The 16707-nt window shown below is 44.7% G+C and overlaps 1 protein-coding gene across 1 annotated transcript; it reads left to right on the top strand.

The window, feature by feature from the left end:
- Positions 1–1054: 1054 nt before the first annotated feature.
- Positions 1055–3332, top strand: LOC147972538 (uncharacterized). The gene is made up of 4 exons (XM_087524371.1): positions 1055–1243; positions 1384–1454; positions 2244–2571; positions 3072–3332. Exons 1-4 carry the CDS (start codon positions 1055–1057, stop codon positions 3330–3332), a joined length of 849 nt encoding a protein of 282 aa, XP_087380497.1.
- The last annotated feature ends 13375 nt before the right edge of the window (positions 3333–16707 follow it).

The raw sequence follows: 16707 nt of genomic DNA, 5'->3' as shown, positions 1-16707 counted from the left end.
CAACGTCAAATGGCCCGTGTCTGATTGAACACTCGATGAACCTTGATGGATCCCTTGAAATTGAGAACATGCTCTTCTGCTTGCTCCGCGTCTGCAAGGACCACCTGCATCATTATGATTTCATCCATGCAGTCTTGCTCGTCGGACGACTCAACGTAGTGCTCGTATATGTACTCCATGTCCGAATCCATTGCTGTAAACAAGGGACAAGAAAATTAGCGCGAGTGTTTCAGCAAACACTTGCCGGGCGTGGTGACTTCCATAGGGGCGGACGGTACCTACATGGTGGGCGGACAAGAGGTGTGGACTGGCGGCGGAGGACAGAAGACATGGAGGCCTGGTGTAGTGTTGGAGATGTCGTGGATATTGCGGAGTTCTGGTAGGTGCTTGGCAGACGACCAAGTGAAAGAGCATCGGCGTAGGCAACAGAGAAAGAGGATATAGATAAAGAGGGAAGGATGGAGACATGGGGTCCGGGCTGGGTTTTGGATGGGCGGGGGTGTCAGTGTCCTACATGGCTAGTGTCCAGACTCCCGCAAAGCACCCTAATTTGCTTTCGGTCTATAGAAAAACGGACATCCAGGCTGGTCCGTGAACCGATGCGGGATGCCGTTGGATAGCAAATTGCGTTCGGACAGCTCGGTCCGGAGTCTGGATGATTGTGGGAGATTTGAAGATCCGCTTTGGACATGACCTAAGGGCCTAAATTTTGAGGGACCGATTAGAGATGCCCTTAGACAATCATTTCGAGCCCTAACACTTGGACAGTTATTTGGGCGCCCTGTTCCACACCCTCAAATACGGGTCTGTAAGAAATAGTAATCCTTAAAGTTTGATATAAAATATCGGAAGCGTAAAAGAGGCAAGAAACGCGGCCCAATTTCTCAATTTATGATAGGCTGATCAGATGCGCGCTGTCCACCTTGCCAACTCAGGCAAACATTTACTACACCACTGTTATATAAACGGCATAGGCCACGTCCCATACACCACCTCCAGCCCATCTCCGCTCTCGCTATCTTTCTCCTCAGATCTCAAACGAGCAATCGAGTAGATGGATCCGCCCTCCCCTGCCATGCCGCCGGCTACCCAGCAAGCCCCACCCCTGCCTACTGAAAACGAAGTGGCAGAGTACCTGCTTCTGCTGGGGGAAACCGCCGGCCCCGAGGGCGAGAGCGCGCACCCGGAGGACTTTGATCTGGAGGAGGAACATAATCCAGTTCCAGATGAATCTGCCGTCGAGGTAAGTAGAAACACCTGTCCCTAAAATATTACTCTGTTCTTTCCTTACCGGTGGTGCAAGAATTTCCAGACCCATCCATTTCTTGGTTAATTAGGATGTCGATTTGGAATTTAACATGTATGTGCGTCAAATGTTTCCAGGTGGCCATGGATGGGGAGGAGGACTCTTGTGACAAGACTCTGGTGGTGACTACTGGCCTGATAGAGTCCAGGTACTTGTGCTACACCACCGTTATATGTTCTTGATTAGACGTGGATTACAGAGACCATGTACATGCCTAGCTAGATATTAGGCCCCATAGACATAAGCACGACGTCACAAAATGATTTATCAGAATTGTCTGATTAGATGCCTACATCATGATCGGACCCTTGTATTCAGCATATAGCTGGGCACTAACACTTCCCTTTAACTTCGGGTAGTCCCACCCATTAGCCATTGTGTTATTGGTACTAGTCGATATCTCTGCAGAAACATGTTTTGGCGTTGGTAATCTGGCATAATTAAACACCGTGTTTCGGCATGCTTGTATGTGCGGCTGCATTGTTAATTTTGCAGTAATCAGTAACTAGATCTGCGTCGTCAACCCAGATTGCAAAATTGTAGGATGCTTCTTTCAGTGTAGTTTTTTTTTCTGTAGGCATATACGATTCCGTTTGTTGCAAACTTAAACCTTCCTATTTCATGGTTGCTGGTAGATACGCTATCCGCTATGCTGCAGAAACATTTTCAGTGCAATTATATATAGGAGTGGATCAACATACAGGATCATCCCTTTATAAATATCAAGTTATTGATCAACTTATAGACATAGAGACATACTAACTCATCTGAACCTCTAGCTTCAATCCGTCGTGACGGCATCAATGGTATGTTTACGCATGTGTTTTGAGTTTCTGTAATTTAGCTTTTGTGCTTGTTGGATATGATATGTATGTACATTTCATGTTGATTATGTATTTTTATACTGTTTCTTTGGTTTTGTGCTTGGATATGCTAGTGCTCATGAAGCGCAAGATATGGAAGAAGATGTTGATGTGCTAGACAACGAAGAAGGTGAGCCACTAGAGGAGTTCTTTTATGAGCCAGTGAAAATCACGGAAGGGGTGCGGCGGTGTAACCGGAGTAATGGCAAAGGGTGGGTTTGCAGCAAGCTTGCACACCCCGGCTATGCTATGTGCTGGGATCATGTCATGAACCGCCGTAAATACTTACAAAAGAGATTTTACCCAAATGAGCTGCAAGCTAGCACTGGCAGGTCTGAAGCTGTAGACTGGGAGGAGACATCCGACCCTTCTTCGCCAGAGGCACTTTCGAGCTCGCCTACTGTTCCAGAAGATGATGCCAAGCCCTCTTAACTCATCTTCATTGATATTATTGATGCCAGATGTGTTGCCACCGAACAAAAGGAGTGAGATCGACAAATGTTGAACATATGGTTGCTAGCTTGTAATCCGATTTTATTTTTTACATACCTATTTGTTATGAACTAGTACGTCGTAATGTTGCTGCTACTGGGATTGTACCATCTAAGAAAGTTGAGAACAAGCATATATAAGATTGTAGCCTGCCCGGAAAAAAATGAATTAATTATCCTTTTGCCCTCGGGGGTGTCCATGTGCTTAATTTTGCCCTCATATACGAATTGTGCTCAGTTTTGCCCCTAGTCTATGCACAACTACTATGACGAGGCCAAACGGCCGGATTTGAGTCCATTCCGTCCGCCGGCGTTAGTGGTTGTGGGTCCGGAGCTCACACATGGGACCGCGTGGACGTGGGTCTGGAGCTGACAGTTGGGCCCGTGCAACAAAATCCACAAATCATTCAGCCGGCCAAATCGACGCCCACTCTATCCATCCGCCGGCCGGCCCTCCTGCGCCGCCACCACCACCTGCGCCGCAGCCAGCACCTGCCCCGCCACCAGCTGCACGACCTGCTCCGCCGCTATCGTCCTGCGCCGAGGCTCCGCCTGCCACCTTCCTGCGACGCCATGGGTGGGGCGCCCGCCACCTGCTCGACCCGCGGCGCGGCCTCCTTCCGTGCGCCCGGTCGGAGCGCTCAAAGGTGGGGGGCTGGTGACGCTGTTTGAACTAGGAGGAAGAACCCCAGGGCGAAATGGCGAGCATCGATGACCCCGGAGTATTTGGCGAGGCAGGCATCGGGTCGGAGATCCACCGCGTCCACGACTGGGTTCCCGAGGGGTAAGTCATGCCTCCTATTTAGATTGAGCTTAGTTGTGCATTTGAACAGTCGGTTCGAGTAGGCTTGCCCGATAAGTGTGCTGATTGCGTCTCTGTTTTTCGTCAGTTAGGATGGAGTTGCGGTTTGCTTTCTTGGTGCACATTAGAAGGGACCGGTACATGTTCGATGCAAAGGATAAGAAAAAATACCAAGGAGGTTTCGATTATCGGTTGCCAATGGCTAGTAATTGGAGTTTCAGACAATTGTTGGGGAACGTAGTAATTTCAAAATTTTCCTACGCACACGCAAGATCATGGTGATGCACAGCAACGAGAGGGAAGAGTGTGATCTACGTACCCTTGTAGATCGCAACGGAAGCGTTGACACAACGTAGAGGAAGTAGTCGTACATCTTCTTCCCGATCCGACCGATCCAAGCACCGTTACTCCGGCACCTCCGAGTTCTTAGCACACGTACATCTTGATGACGCTCCCCGGGCTCCGATCCAGCAAAGCTTCGGGGATGAGTTCCGTCAGCACAACGGCGTGGTGACGTTGATGATGTTCTACCAACGCAGGGCTTCGCCTAAGCACTGCAACGATATGACCGAGGTGGAATATGGTGGCAGGGGGCACCGCACACGGCTAAGGAACGATCACGAGGATCAATTGTGTGTCTAGAGGTGCCCCCCTGCCCCCGTATATAAAGGAGCAAGGGGGAGGCCGGCCGGCCCTTGTTTGGCGCGCCAGGAGGAGTCCTCCTCCTAGTAGGAGTAGGACTCCTACTAGGAGGAGGGAAAGAGGTGGAGTGGGAGAGGGAAAAGGGGGGGCGCCGCCCCCTTCCCCTAGTCCAATTCGGACCAGGGAGGAGGTGGCGCGCGGCCCACCTCTGGCAGCCCCTCGCTCTCTCCACTAAGGCCCATATGGCCCATTACTTCTCCCGGGGGGGTTCCGGTAACCCTCCGGCTCTCCGGTTTTCTCTGAAATCACCCGGAACACTTCCGGTGTCCGAATATAGCCGTCCAATATATCAATCTTTATGTCTCGACCATTTCGAGACTCCTCGTCATGTCCGTGATCACATCCGAGACTCCGAACAAACTTCGGTACATCAAAATGCATAAACTCATAATAACTGTCATCGTAACGTTAAGCGTGCGGACCCTACGGTTCGAGAACAATGTAGACATGACTGAGACAGATCTCCGGTCAATAACCAATAGCGGGACCTGGATGCCCATATTGGCTCCTACATATTCTACGAAGATCTTTATCGGTCAGACCGCATAACAACATACGTTGTTCCCTTTGTCATCGGTATGTTACTTTCCCGAGATTCGATCGTCGGTATCCAATACCTAGTTCAATCTCGTCACTGGCAAGTCTCTTTACTCGTTCCGTAATACATCATCTCACAACTAACATATTAGTTGCAATACTTGCAAGGCTTATGTGATGTGTATTACCGAGAGGGCCCAGAGATACCTCTCCGACAAATGGAGTGACAAATCCTAATCTCGAAATACGCCAACCCAACATCTACCTTTGGAGACACCTGTAATGCTCCTTTATAATCACCCAGTTACGTTGTGACGTTTGGTAGCACCCAAAGTGTTCCTCCGGCAAACGGGAGTTGCATAATCTCATAGTCATAGGAACATGTATAAGTCATGAAGAAAGCAATAGCAACATACTAAACGATCGGGTGCTATGCTAATGGAATGGGTCATGTCAATCAGATCATTCAACTAATGATGTGACCTCGTTAATCAAATAACAACTCTTCTTTTCATGGTTAGGAAACATAACCATATTTAATTAACGAGCTAGTCAAGTAGAGGCATACTAGTGACACTCTATTTGTCTATGTATTCACACATGTATCATGTTTCCGGTTAATACAATTCTAGCATGAATAATAAACATTTATCATGATATAAGGAAATAAATAATAACTTTATTATTGCCTCTAGGGCATATTTCCTTCAGTCTCCCACTTGCACTAGAATCAATAATCTAGATTACACAGTAATGATTCTAACACCCATGGAGCCTTGGTGCTGATCATGTTTTGCTCGTGGAAGAGGCTTAGTCAACGGGTCTGCAACATTCAGATCCGTATGTATCTTGCAAATCTCTATGTCTCCCACCTGGACTAGATCCCAGATGGAATTGAAGCGTCTCTTGATGTGCTTGGTTCTTTTGTGAAATCTGGATTCCTTTGCCAAGGCAATTGCACCAGTATTGTCACAAAAGATATTCATTGGACCCGATGCACTAGGTATGACACCTAGATCGGATATGAACTCCTTCATCCAGACTCCTTCATTTGCTGCTTCTGAAGTAGCTATGTACTCAGCTTCACATGTAGATCCCGCTACGACGCTTTGTTTAGAACTGCACCAACTGACAGCTCCACCGTTTAATGTAAATACGTATCCGGTTTGCGATTTATAATCGTCCGGATTAGTGTCAAAGCTTGCATCAACGTAACCATTTACGATGATCTCTTTGTCACCCCCATATACAAGAAACACATCCTTGGTCCTTTTTAGGTACTTCAGGATGTTCTTGACCGCTGTCCAGTGATCCACTCCTGGATTACTTTGGTACCTCCCTGCTAAACTTATGGCAAGGCACACATCAGGTCTGGTACACAGCATTGCATACATGATAGAGCCTATGGCTGAAGCATAGGGAACATCTTTCATTTTCTCTCTATCTTCTGCAGTGGCCGGGCATTGAGTCTTACTCAACTTCACACCTTGTAACACAGGCAAGAATCCTTTCTTTGCTTGATCCATTTTGAACCTTTTCAAAATCTTGTCAAGGTATGTGCTTTGTGAAAGTCCAATTAAGCGTCTTGATCTATCTCTATAGATTTTAATGCCCAATATGTAAGCAGCTTCACCGAGGTCTTTCATTGAAAAACTCTGATTCAAGTATCCCTTTATGCTATCCAGAAATTCTATATCATTTCCAATTAGTAATATGTCATCCACATATAATATCAGAAATGCTACAGAGCTCCCACTCACTTTCTTGTAAATACAGACTTCTCCAAAAGTCTGTATAAAACCAAATGCTTCGATCACACTATCAAAGTGTTTATTCCAACTCCGAGAGGCTTGCACCAGTCCATAAATGAATCGCTGGAGCTTGCACACTTTGTTAGCTCCCTTTGGATCGACAAAACCTTCTGGTTGCATCATATACAACTCTTCTTCCAGAAATCCATTCAGGAATGCAGTTTTGACATCCATCTGCCAAATTTCATAATCATAAAATGCGACAATTGCTAACATGATTCGGACAGACTTAAGCATCGCTACGGGTGAGAAGGTCTCATCGTAGTCAATCCCTTGAACTTGTCGAAAACCTTTTGCAACAAGTCGAGCTTTGTAGACAGTAATATTACCGTCAGCGTCAGTCTTCTTCTTGAAGATCCATTTATTCTTAATTGCTTGCTGATCAATGGGCAAGTCAACCAAAGTCCATACTTTTTTCTCATACATGGATCCCATCTCAGATTTCATGGCCTGAAGCCATTTTGCGGAATCTGGGCTCACCATCGCTTCTTCATAGTTCGTAGGTTCATCATGATCTAGTAGCATGACTTCCAGAACAGGATTACCGTACCACTCTGGTGCGGATCTCACTCTGGTTGATCTACGAGGTTCAGTAGTATCTTGATCTAAAGTTTCATGATCATCATCATTAGCTTCCTCACTAATTGGTGTAGGTGTCACTGAAACAGTTTTCTGTGATGTACTACTTTCCAATAATGGAGCAGGTACAGTTACCTCATCAAGTTCTACTTTCCTCCCACTCACTTCTTTCGAGAGAAACTCCTTCTCCAGAAAGTTTCCGAGTTTAGCAACAAAAGTCTTGCCTTCGGATCTGTGATAGAAGGTGTATCCAATAGTTTCCTTTGGATATCCTATGAAGACACATTTCTCCGATTTGGGTTCGAGCTTATCAGGTTGAAGTTTTTTCACATAAGCATCACAGCCCCAAAATTTCAGACACGACAACTTTGGTTTCTTGCCAAACCATAGTTCATAAGGCGTCGTCTCAACGGATTTTGATGGTGCCCTATTTAACGTGAATGCGGCCGTCTCTAGAGCGTATCCCCAAATCGATAGCGGTAAATCAGTAAGAGACATCATAGATCGCACCATATCAAGTAAAGTACGATTACGACGTTCGGACACACCATTACGTTGTGGTGTTCCGGGTGGCGTGAGTTGCGAAACTATTCCGCATTGTTTCAAATGTACACCAAACTCGTAACTCAAATATTCTCCTCCACGATCTGATCGTAGAAACTTTATTTTCTTGTTACGATGATTTTCCACTTCACTCTGAAATTCTTTGAACTTTTCAAATGTTTCAGACTTATGTTTCATTAAGTAGATATACCCATATCTGCTTAAATCATCTGTGAAGGTGAGAAAATAACGATATCCGCCACGAGCCTCAATATTCATCGGACCACATACATCTGTATGTATGATTTCCAACAAATCTGTTGCTCTCTCCATAGTACCGGAGAACGGTGTTTTAGTCATCTTGCCCATGAGGCACGGTTCGCAAGTACCAAGTGAATCATAATCAAGTGGTTCCAAAAGCCCATCAGTATGGAGTTTCTTCATGCGCTTTACACCGATATGACCTAAACGGCAGTGCCACAAAAAAGTTGCACCTTCATTATCAACTCTGCATCTTTTGGTTTCAACATTATGAATATGTGTATCACTACTATCGAGATTCAATAAAAATAGACCACTCTTCAAGGGTGCATGACCATAAAAGATATTACTCATATAAATAGAACAACCATTATTCTCTGATTTAAATGAATAACCGTCTCGCATTAAACAAGATCCAGATATAATGTTCATGCTCAACGCTGGCACCAAATAACAATTATTTAGGTCTAATACTAATCCCGAAGGTAGATGTAGAGGTAGTGTGCCGACCGCGATCACATCGACTTTGGAACCGTTTCCCACGCGCATCGTCACCTCGTCCTTAGCCAATCTTCGCTTAATCCGTAGTCCCTGTTTCGAATTGCAAATATTAGCAACAGAACCAGTATCAAATACCCAGGTGCTACTGCGAGCATTAGTAAGGTACACCTTAATAACATGTATATCACATATACCTTTGTTCACCTTGCCATCCTTCTTATCCGCCAAATACTTGGGGCAGTTCCGCTTCCAGTGACCAGTCTGCTTGCAGTAGAAGCACTCAGTTTCAGGCTTAGGTCCAGACTTGAGTTTCTTCTCTTGAGCAGCAACTTGCTTGCCGTTCTTCTTGAAGTTCCCCTTCTTCTTCCCTTTGCCCTTTTTCTTGAAACCAATGGTCTTGTTGACCATCAACACTTGATGCTCCTTCTTGATTTCTACCTCCGCAGCTTTCAGCATTGCGAAGAGCTCAGGAATAGTCTTGTTCATCCCTTGCATATTATAGTTCATCACGAAGCTCTTGTAGCTTGGTGGCAGTGATTGGAGAATTCTGTCAATGACGCAATCATCTGGAAGATTAACTCCCAATTGAATCAAGTGATTATTATACCCAGACATTTTGAGTATATGCTCACTGACAGAACTATTCTCCTCCATCTTGCAGCTATAGAACTTATTGGAGACTTCATATCTCTCAATCCGGGCACTTGCTTGAAATATTAACTTCAACTTCTGAAACATCTCATATGCTCCATGATGTTCAAAACGTCGTTGAAGTCCCGATTCTAAGCCGTAAAGCATGGCACACTGAACTATCGAGTAGTCATCAGCTTTGCTCTGCCAGACATTCATAACATCTGGTGTTGCCCCAGCAGCAGGCCTGGCACCCAGTGGTGCTTCTAGGACGTAATTCTTCTGTGCAGCAATGAGGATAATCCTCAAGTTACGGACCCAGTCCGTGTAATTGCTACCATCATCTTTCAACTTTGCTTTCTCAAGGAACGCATTAAAATTCAACGGAACAACAGCACGAGCCATCTATCTACAATCAACATAAACAAGCAAGATACTATCAGGGACTAAGTTCATGATAAATTTAAGTTCAATTAATCATATTACTTAAGAACTCCCACTTAGATAGACATCCCTCTAATCCTCTAAGTGATCACGTGATCCAAATCAACTAAACCATGTCCGATCATCACGTGAGATGGAGTAGTTTCATCGGTGAACATCATTATGTTGATCATATCTACTATATGATTCACGCTCGACCTTTCGGTCTTCGTGTTCCGAGGCCATATCTGTATATGCTTGGCTCATCAAGTATAACCTGAGTATTCCGTGTGTGCAACTGTTTTGCACCCATTGTATTTGAACGTAGAGCCTATCACACCCGATCATCACGTGGTGTCTCAGCACGAAGAACTTTCGCAACGGTGCATACTCAGGGAGAACACTTCTTGATAGTTTAGTGAGAGATCATCTTATAATGCTACCGTCAATCAAAGCAAGATAAGATGCATAAAAGATAAACATCACATGCAATCAATATAAGTGATATGATATGGCCATCATCATCTTGTGCCTGTGATCTCCATCTCTGAAGCACCGTCATGATCACCATCGTCACCGGCGCGACACCTTGATCTCCATCGTAGCATCGTTGTCGTCTCGCCAATCTTATGCTTCCACGACTATCGCTACCGCTTAGTGATACAGTAAAGCATTACAGCGCGATTGCATTGCATACAATAAAGCGACAACCATATGGCTCCTGCCAGTTGCCGATAACTCGGTTACAAAACATGATCATCTCATACAATAAAGTTCAGCATCATGTCTTGACCATATCACATCACAACATGCCCTGCAAAAACAAGTTAGACATCATCTACTTTGTTGTTGCAAGTTTTACGTGGCTGCTACGGGCTTAAGCAAGAACCAATCTCACCTACGCATCAAAACCACAACGATAGTTTGTCAATTTGACTCCGTTTTAACCTTCCCAAGGACCGGGCGTAGTCACACTCGGTTCAACTAAAGTTGGAGAGACTGTCGCCCGCAAGCCACCTATGTGCAAAGCACGTCGGGAGAACCGGTCTCGCGTAAGCGTACGCGTAATGTCGGTCCGGGTCGTCTCGTCCAACAATACCGCCGAACCAAAGTATGACATGCTGGTAGGCAGTATGACTTATATCGTCCACAACTCACTTGTGTTCTACTCGTGCATATAACATCAAACCATAAAACCTAGGCTCGGATGCCACTGTTGGGGAACATAGTAATTTCAAAATTTTCCTACGCACACGCAAGATCATGGTGATGCACAGCAACGAGAGGGGAGAGTGTGATCTACGTACCCTTGTAGATCGCAACGGAAGCGTTGACACAACGTAGAGGAAGTAGTCGTACGTCTTATTCCCGATCCGACCGATCCAAGCACCGTTACTCCGGCACCTCCGGGTTCTTAGCACACGTACAGCTCGATGACGCTCCCCGGGCTCCGATCCAGCAAAGCTTCGGGGATGAGTTCCGTCAGCACAACGGCGTGGTGACGTTGATGATGTTCTACCGACGCAGGGCTTCGCCTAAGCACTGCAACGATATGACCGGGGTGGAATATGGTGGCAGGGGGCACCGCACACGGCTAAGGAACGATCACGAGGATCAATTGTGTGTCTAGAGGTGCCCCCCTGCCCCCGTATATAAAGGAGCAAGGGGGAGGCCGGCCGGCCCTTGTTTGGCGCGCCAGGAGGAGTCCTCCTCCTAGTAGGAGTAGGACTCCTACTCCTACTAGGAGGGGGAAAGAGGTGGAGTGGGAGAGGGAAAAGGGGGGGCGCCGCCCCCTTCCCCTAGTCCAATTCGGACCAGGGAGGAGGTGGCGCGCGGCCCACCTCTCACAGCCCCTCTCTCTCTCCACTAAGGCCCATATGGCCCATTACTTCTCCTGGGGGGGGGGGGGTTCCGGTAACCCTCCGGCTCTCCGGTTTTCTCTGAAATCACCCGGAACACTTCCGGTGTCCGAATATAGCCGTCCAATATATCAATCTTTATGTCTCGACCATTTCGAGACTCCTCGTCATGTCCGTGATTTCATCCGGGACTCTGAACAAACTTCGGTATATCAAAATGCATAAACTCATAATAACTGTCATTGTAACGTTAAGCGTGCGGACCCTACGGTTCGAGAACAATGTAGACATGACCGAGACAGATCTCCGGTCAATAACCAATAGCGGGACCTGGATGCCCATATTGGCTCCTACATATTCTACGAAGATCTTTATCGGTCAGACCGCATAACAACATACATTGTTCCCTTTGTCATCGGTATGTTACTTGCCCGAGATTCGATTGTTGGTATCCAATACCTAGTTCAATCTCGTCACCGGCAAGTCTGTTTACTCGTTCCGTAATACATCATCTCACAACTAACATATTAGTTGCAATGCTTGCAAGGCTTATGTGATGTGTATTACCGAGAGGGCCCAAAGATACCTCTCCGACAAATGGAGTGACAAATCCTAATCTCGAAATACGCCAACCCAACATCTACCTTTGGAGACACCTGTAATGCTCCTTTATAATCACCCAGTTACGTTGTGACGTTTGGTAGCACCCAAAGTGTTCCTCCGGCAAACGGGAGTTGCATAATCTCATAGTCATAGGAACATGTATAAGTCATGAAGAAAGCAATAGCAACATACTAAACGATCGGGTGCTAAGCTAATGGAATGGGTCATGTCAATTAGATCATTCAACTAATGATGTGACCTCGTTAATCAAATAACAACTCTTTTGTTCATGGTTAGTAAACATAACCATCTTTGATTAACGAGCTAGTCAAGTAGAGGCATACTAGTGACACTCTGTTTGTCTATGTATTCACACATGTATCATGTTTCCGGTTAATACAATTCTAGCATGAATAATAAACATTTATCATGATATAAGGAAATAAATAATAACTTTGTTATTGCCTCTAGGGCATATTTCCTTCAACAATATGGGGAGGTAATTTGTAGCCAATATCCTTGGGGTTTGCTTGATGATGTGGTATACAGATACTATGATGGGGAAAAGAAATGGGTGACAATTAGTATGATAAAGAGCTGGCTACCATGTTTGCTAGGCATAAAGACAAAGATAATTTTCATGTAAGGCTGCAAATTAATGTGCTTGAGCAGGCATTTGGACCTAGGATGGCGAGTGCAACATCTCGGGGAGAACCAAGTCGACATAATGGCATCTCTAGCCAGAACAGTTCAGTTAGTGCACGGCGACGTGGTAGCTCGACAAGCGTGGGCAACGGCAGTAGGGTCCGCCTTGAAGTGGAGCCTGATGACTAGAATTCTGGGGTTGATGAAGAGAAGGTATATTCTGACGTTATTCAGAATTTACGACGGGCACCTTGGGCTGAAAACCAAGATGAGGCTCACAATGCAGTCCGTGGGGATGATGACGCGGTGGGTGAGGACGAAGACCTTGCAGCTGTTGAATGGGACCCTTTGAAGCATCATATGGAAGAAGGTGTCGTTTTTGCATCCATGACTGAGTGTAAAAATGCACTTGTGACATATTGCATCAAGGTAGAATGTACTTTCAAAGTTGACAAGAGCGATCAAGTACGTTACAGAGTGCACTGTCCGACTGAGGGTTGTCCATGGAGGCTGCTCGCATCTAAAATACGAAATAGCACTAATGTTCAGGTCAAAGTGAACCCTTTTAAGCACACATGCCAGGAATCAACCCTTAGGAAGAATACAATCAGTAGAGCCAAGTCAAGATGAGTGGCAGAAGAAGTAAAGAAGTGGGTGAAAGAAAACCAGCAAGTGGGTCCAAAGGAATTGCAGAAGAACATCAAAGATAAGTTCAAGATAGATTAACCATACATGAGGTTGTTCAATGGTAAACAACATGCTATGGATTCTATTTATCTAGTAGAAAAAGGGGCTTTTGTCCCGGTTGGTAAGGCCCTTTAGTCCCGGTTTTTGAACCGGGACTAAAGGGTCGGTACTAATGCCTCTCCCCTTTAGTCCCGGTTCTTACACGAACCGGAACTAAAGGGTGCGGCCACGTGGAGCTCCACCTTTAGTCCCGGTTGGTAACACCAACCGGGACTAAAGGAAATTCTATGATTTTTTTTTGAAAAAAAAATTTGAATTTTTTTTAATTTTTTTATTTTCAAATTATTTTAACCTCTAGTGTGTAATCATTACCCCTCATCACTGCTCAATTTATCCTCTAATCACCCTTCATCATTCCAAATTATATAACTTCCCGAATGGTCACCCATCCTCCCACTCCCCCAGCCTGAGCACGCTTAACTTCCGGGTTCTATTCTCTCTCGTTTCCAAGTCTGCACTTGTTGTTTTCCTGACAATAGTAAGATGTCAATCCTATTAACCTTCATGAATTTTGCTTGAGCATGAAGTGACACATTTCACTGTTTGAGTTTGAAACTATTGTTTTAAAAAACAATAATTATTTAGTAACATTAATATTTCTTGAATAATTAGTTTGACCATTGTTTGACCACAGTTTGACCAGAGTTTGACCAGATTTGACCAAAACTCAAAATAACTGAAATAATTATTTAGTAACACTAATATTCTAGAATAATTAGTTTGACCATTGTTTGACGACAGTTTGACCACTGTTTGACCAGATTTGACTAGTAATTTTTTCTATTTTTTCCACTCTAGATCTTAAAAGCCCCGTAACTTTTTTTCTGTTAGGTTTTTGAGGATTTTGAAAATGTTTAACAGGGTTCCCCCGATTAAATTCGGATGTAACTTTTCGAGTAGATGATTTTTCATATAAAAAACTTTTTAATCTGAGTTCGTATGCAAAAGTTATGCCCATTTTACAAATTCCAGAGAGATTTTGCAAATAAAGTCGAAATTCATATTTGTAAATTTTCCCAACAAGTAGACCACATATCACATGGGAAACTTATTTTATTTTATTTTATTTTTTTTGACATTTCCATCATTTTCTTTTGTTTTTTCTAAAATTGAAAAGGCGGTCCAGGGGGGGGTGTTGAAAATGGGACCTTTAGTACCGGTTCGTGCCATGAACCGGTACTAATGCCTCAAAACCCATTTGTACCGGTTGGTGCCACCAACCGGGACTAATGGACATCGCACCCTTTAGTCCCGGTTCGTGGCACGAACCGGGACTAATGCCTTAGCCGCACGAACTGGGATAAATGCTCACATTAGTCCCGGTTCTTGACTAAACCGGGACTAATGGGCTGACCCGGCCTGGACCAAAGCCCTGTTTTCTACTAGTGCTGGCAGAAAAGTTTTCAATTGTTGTATTCATTCAAAGGTGAAGTGGAGAGGACCAGCCTAGGTAGTATTGTAGATATTGACCACCACACCGTGGAGTACAAATTCAGGGGAGTGACAAAGACCAAGGAATGCTTTAGGAGGGTTTTTGTCTGCTTTGAGGCTTGTCGCCGGGGTTTTTTGGCAGGCTGCACACCTTATTTGGCTATTGATGCTACTTTTCTCACATGGAGGTTTAAAGGACAGTTAGTAGCAGCTTGTGCAGTTGATGCACACAATTTTGTATTTCCAGTTGCCTACGGTGTGCTGGAGACAGAGTCTGAGGAGAGCTGGGCTTGGTTTTTGCATAATCTGCACCGGGCTAGCTATTGCACATCCCAATGGGTTGGTCATTCATACAGATGCCTGGAAAGGTTTAGGAGTGGCCGTGGACAATGTTCCCTGGAGTAGAGAATAGGGAATGCATGTGTCACCTTGCTGCCAATTTCATGAAGAAATTCAAAGGAAAGATGTATACCGACAATTTATGGCCAGCATCTTTGACTTGCAACGTGAAGAAGAACAACTACCACTTGAGGCAGTTATACATGAATCCCAAAGTGAAAGAATACTTGGAAGAACACCACTCCAAGTTATGGGTCAGAAGCCAATTCAGTGAACCGAGCGAAGTTGACTATGTGCAAAATAATCTAGCAGAGTCTTTCAACTCAACGATCCGGAAACTAAAGAGTCATTATGTGGTGGATTTGTTTGACAGGATAAGGATAGAATACATGCAGAAATTTCATTATCGTGCAGGAATAGCTTAGGCAAAATTCATGGGCCACATTATCATCCCTGCTGTGATGAATGAACTGAAGCAGAAAACAACAGGCTTGGAAACAAACATGACTCTTTGCTCGGGTACCACAACAGAGATATCATATTTGGATAAAGAGAAGAGGGAATGGAGATATCCAGTGGATTTAGAAGTTAGAACTTGCAGTTGTAGGCAATGACAGATAACTGGGTTGCCATGCATTCATGCCTTGTTTTTCATCACTTCTCTCCCAGGTCCAGTAGGGAACATACAGCAGTACGTGCATGATTACTACTCTGTTGCAAGGTTCAAAAGCCACATATGCTTATGCCTTGCCTGCTATGGAGGGAAAACAACAATGGGACATGGTGGACCCTGGATTCAAGCTTTGCGCTCCAGTTCTGAAGAGAGTAGCAGGTAGACCAAGGAAGAGTCGAATCAGACCTCGCAGTGAAGGAGCTGGACTTGGAGCGAGGAAGCGTAAGTGCACAAGGTGTGGTGGGTTTGGTCATTTCGGTAAGTATTGTGATAACACAGTAGATCCAGTGTTCGGAGAGAGTTTCAATGAAGGCTTCGATGAAAATGTTGGTCAGCAGCCGGTTGCCTCAACAGATGATGAAAATGATGGTCAATAGCCGGTTGCACCAGATGAGGATTTTGACGAGGTTCCAAATGATGATGGTCAATAGCCGCATGATTTTGACGATGATCCAAAATATACTCCAAATGATGATTCAAATGAGGCTCCAAATGGTGATCCAAGTGAGGCTCCAAATGGTAACCAACCTTCTGTTGTTGTGAGTTCTGCTAGGTATGTAAATCTTGCAAGGGTCAAATACTACTGTACATTTATCACTTGAAATGATTTCATTACCCTTTATGTTTTGCACAGCTCTATGGTAGGTTTGAAGAAGACGTGCAAGGTACCGACAACCAAGAGGAGAAGAGAAGAAGCAATGAGCATAAGGTGCACGAGGAGCAAAGTGATGGCAAGAAACTCAAGGAACAGACAGAAGCCCCAACGCTATTTATGAATAATTATGAAACATTATGAATAATGTTGTATTTCTGTTGGATGATGTTGGATCTATGTTAGAACTATGTTTGAATGATGTTGGACCTATGTTAGAACTTCAAATTTGACATGCTATATGGATGTTGAAATTCTTTCGAAACTTTGGTAAACTCACATTCATGAAAAATGTGCTAAAAGAGCTCC

The sequence above is a fragment of the Triticum urartu genome, chromosome 5A (genome assembly GCF_056163025.1).
Source record: "Triticum urartu cultivar PI428250 chromosome 5A, HENAU_Tu73, whole genome shotgun sequence".
NCBI classification, from domain to species: Eukaryota; Viridiplantae; Streptophyta; class Magnoliopsida; order Poales; family Poaceae; genus Triticum; species Triticum urartu.
The sequence above is the reverse complement of the archived record's forward strand: the minus strand, read 5'-3'. Positions and strand labels throughout refer to the sequence as shown.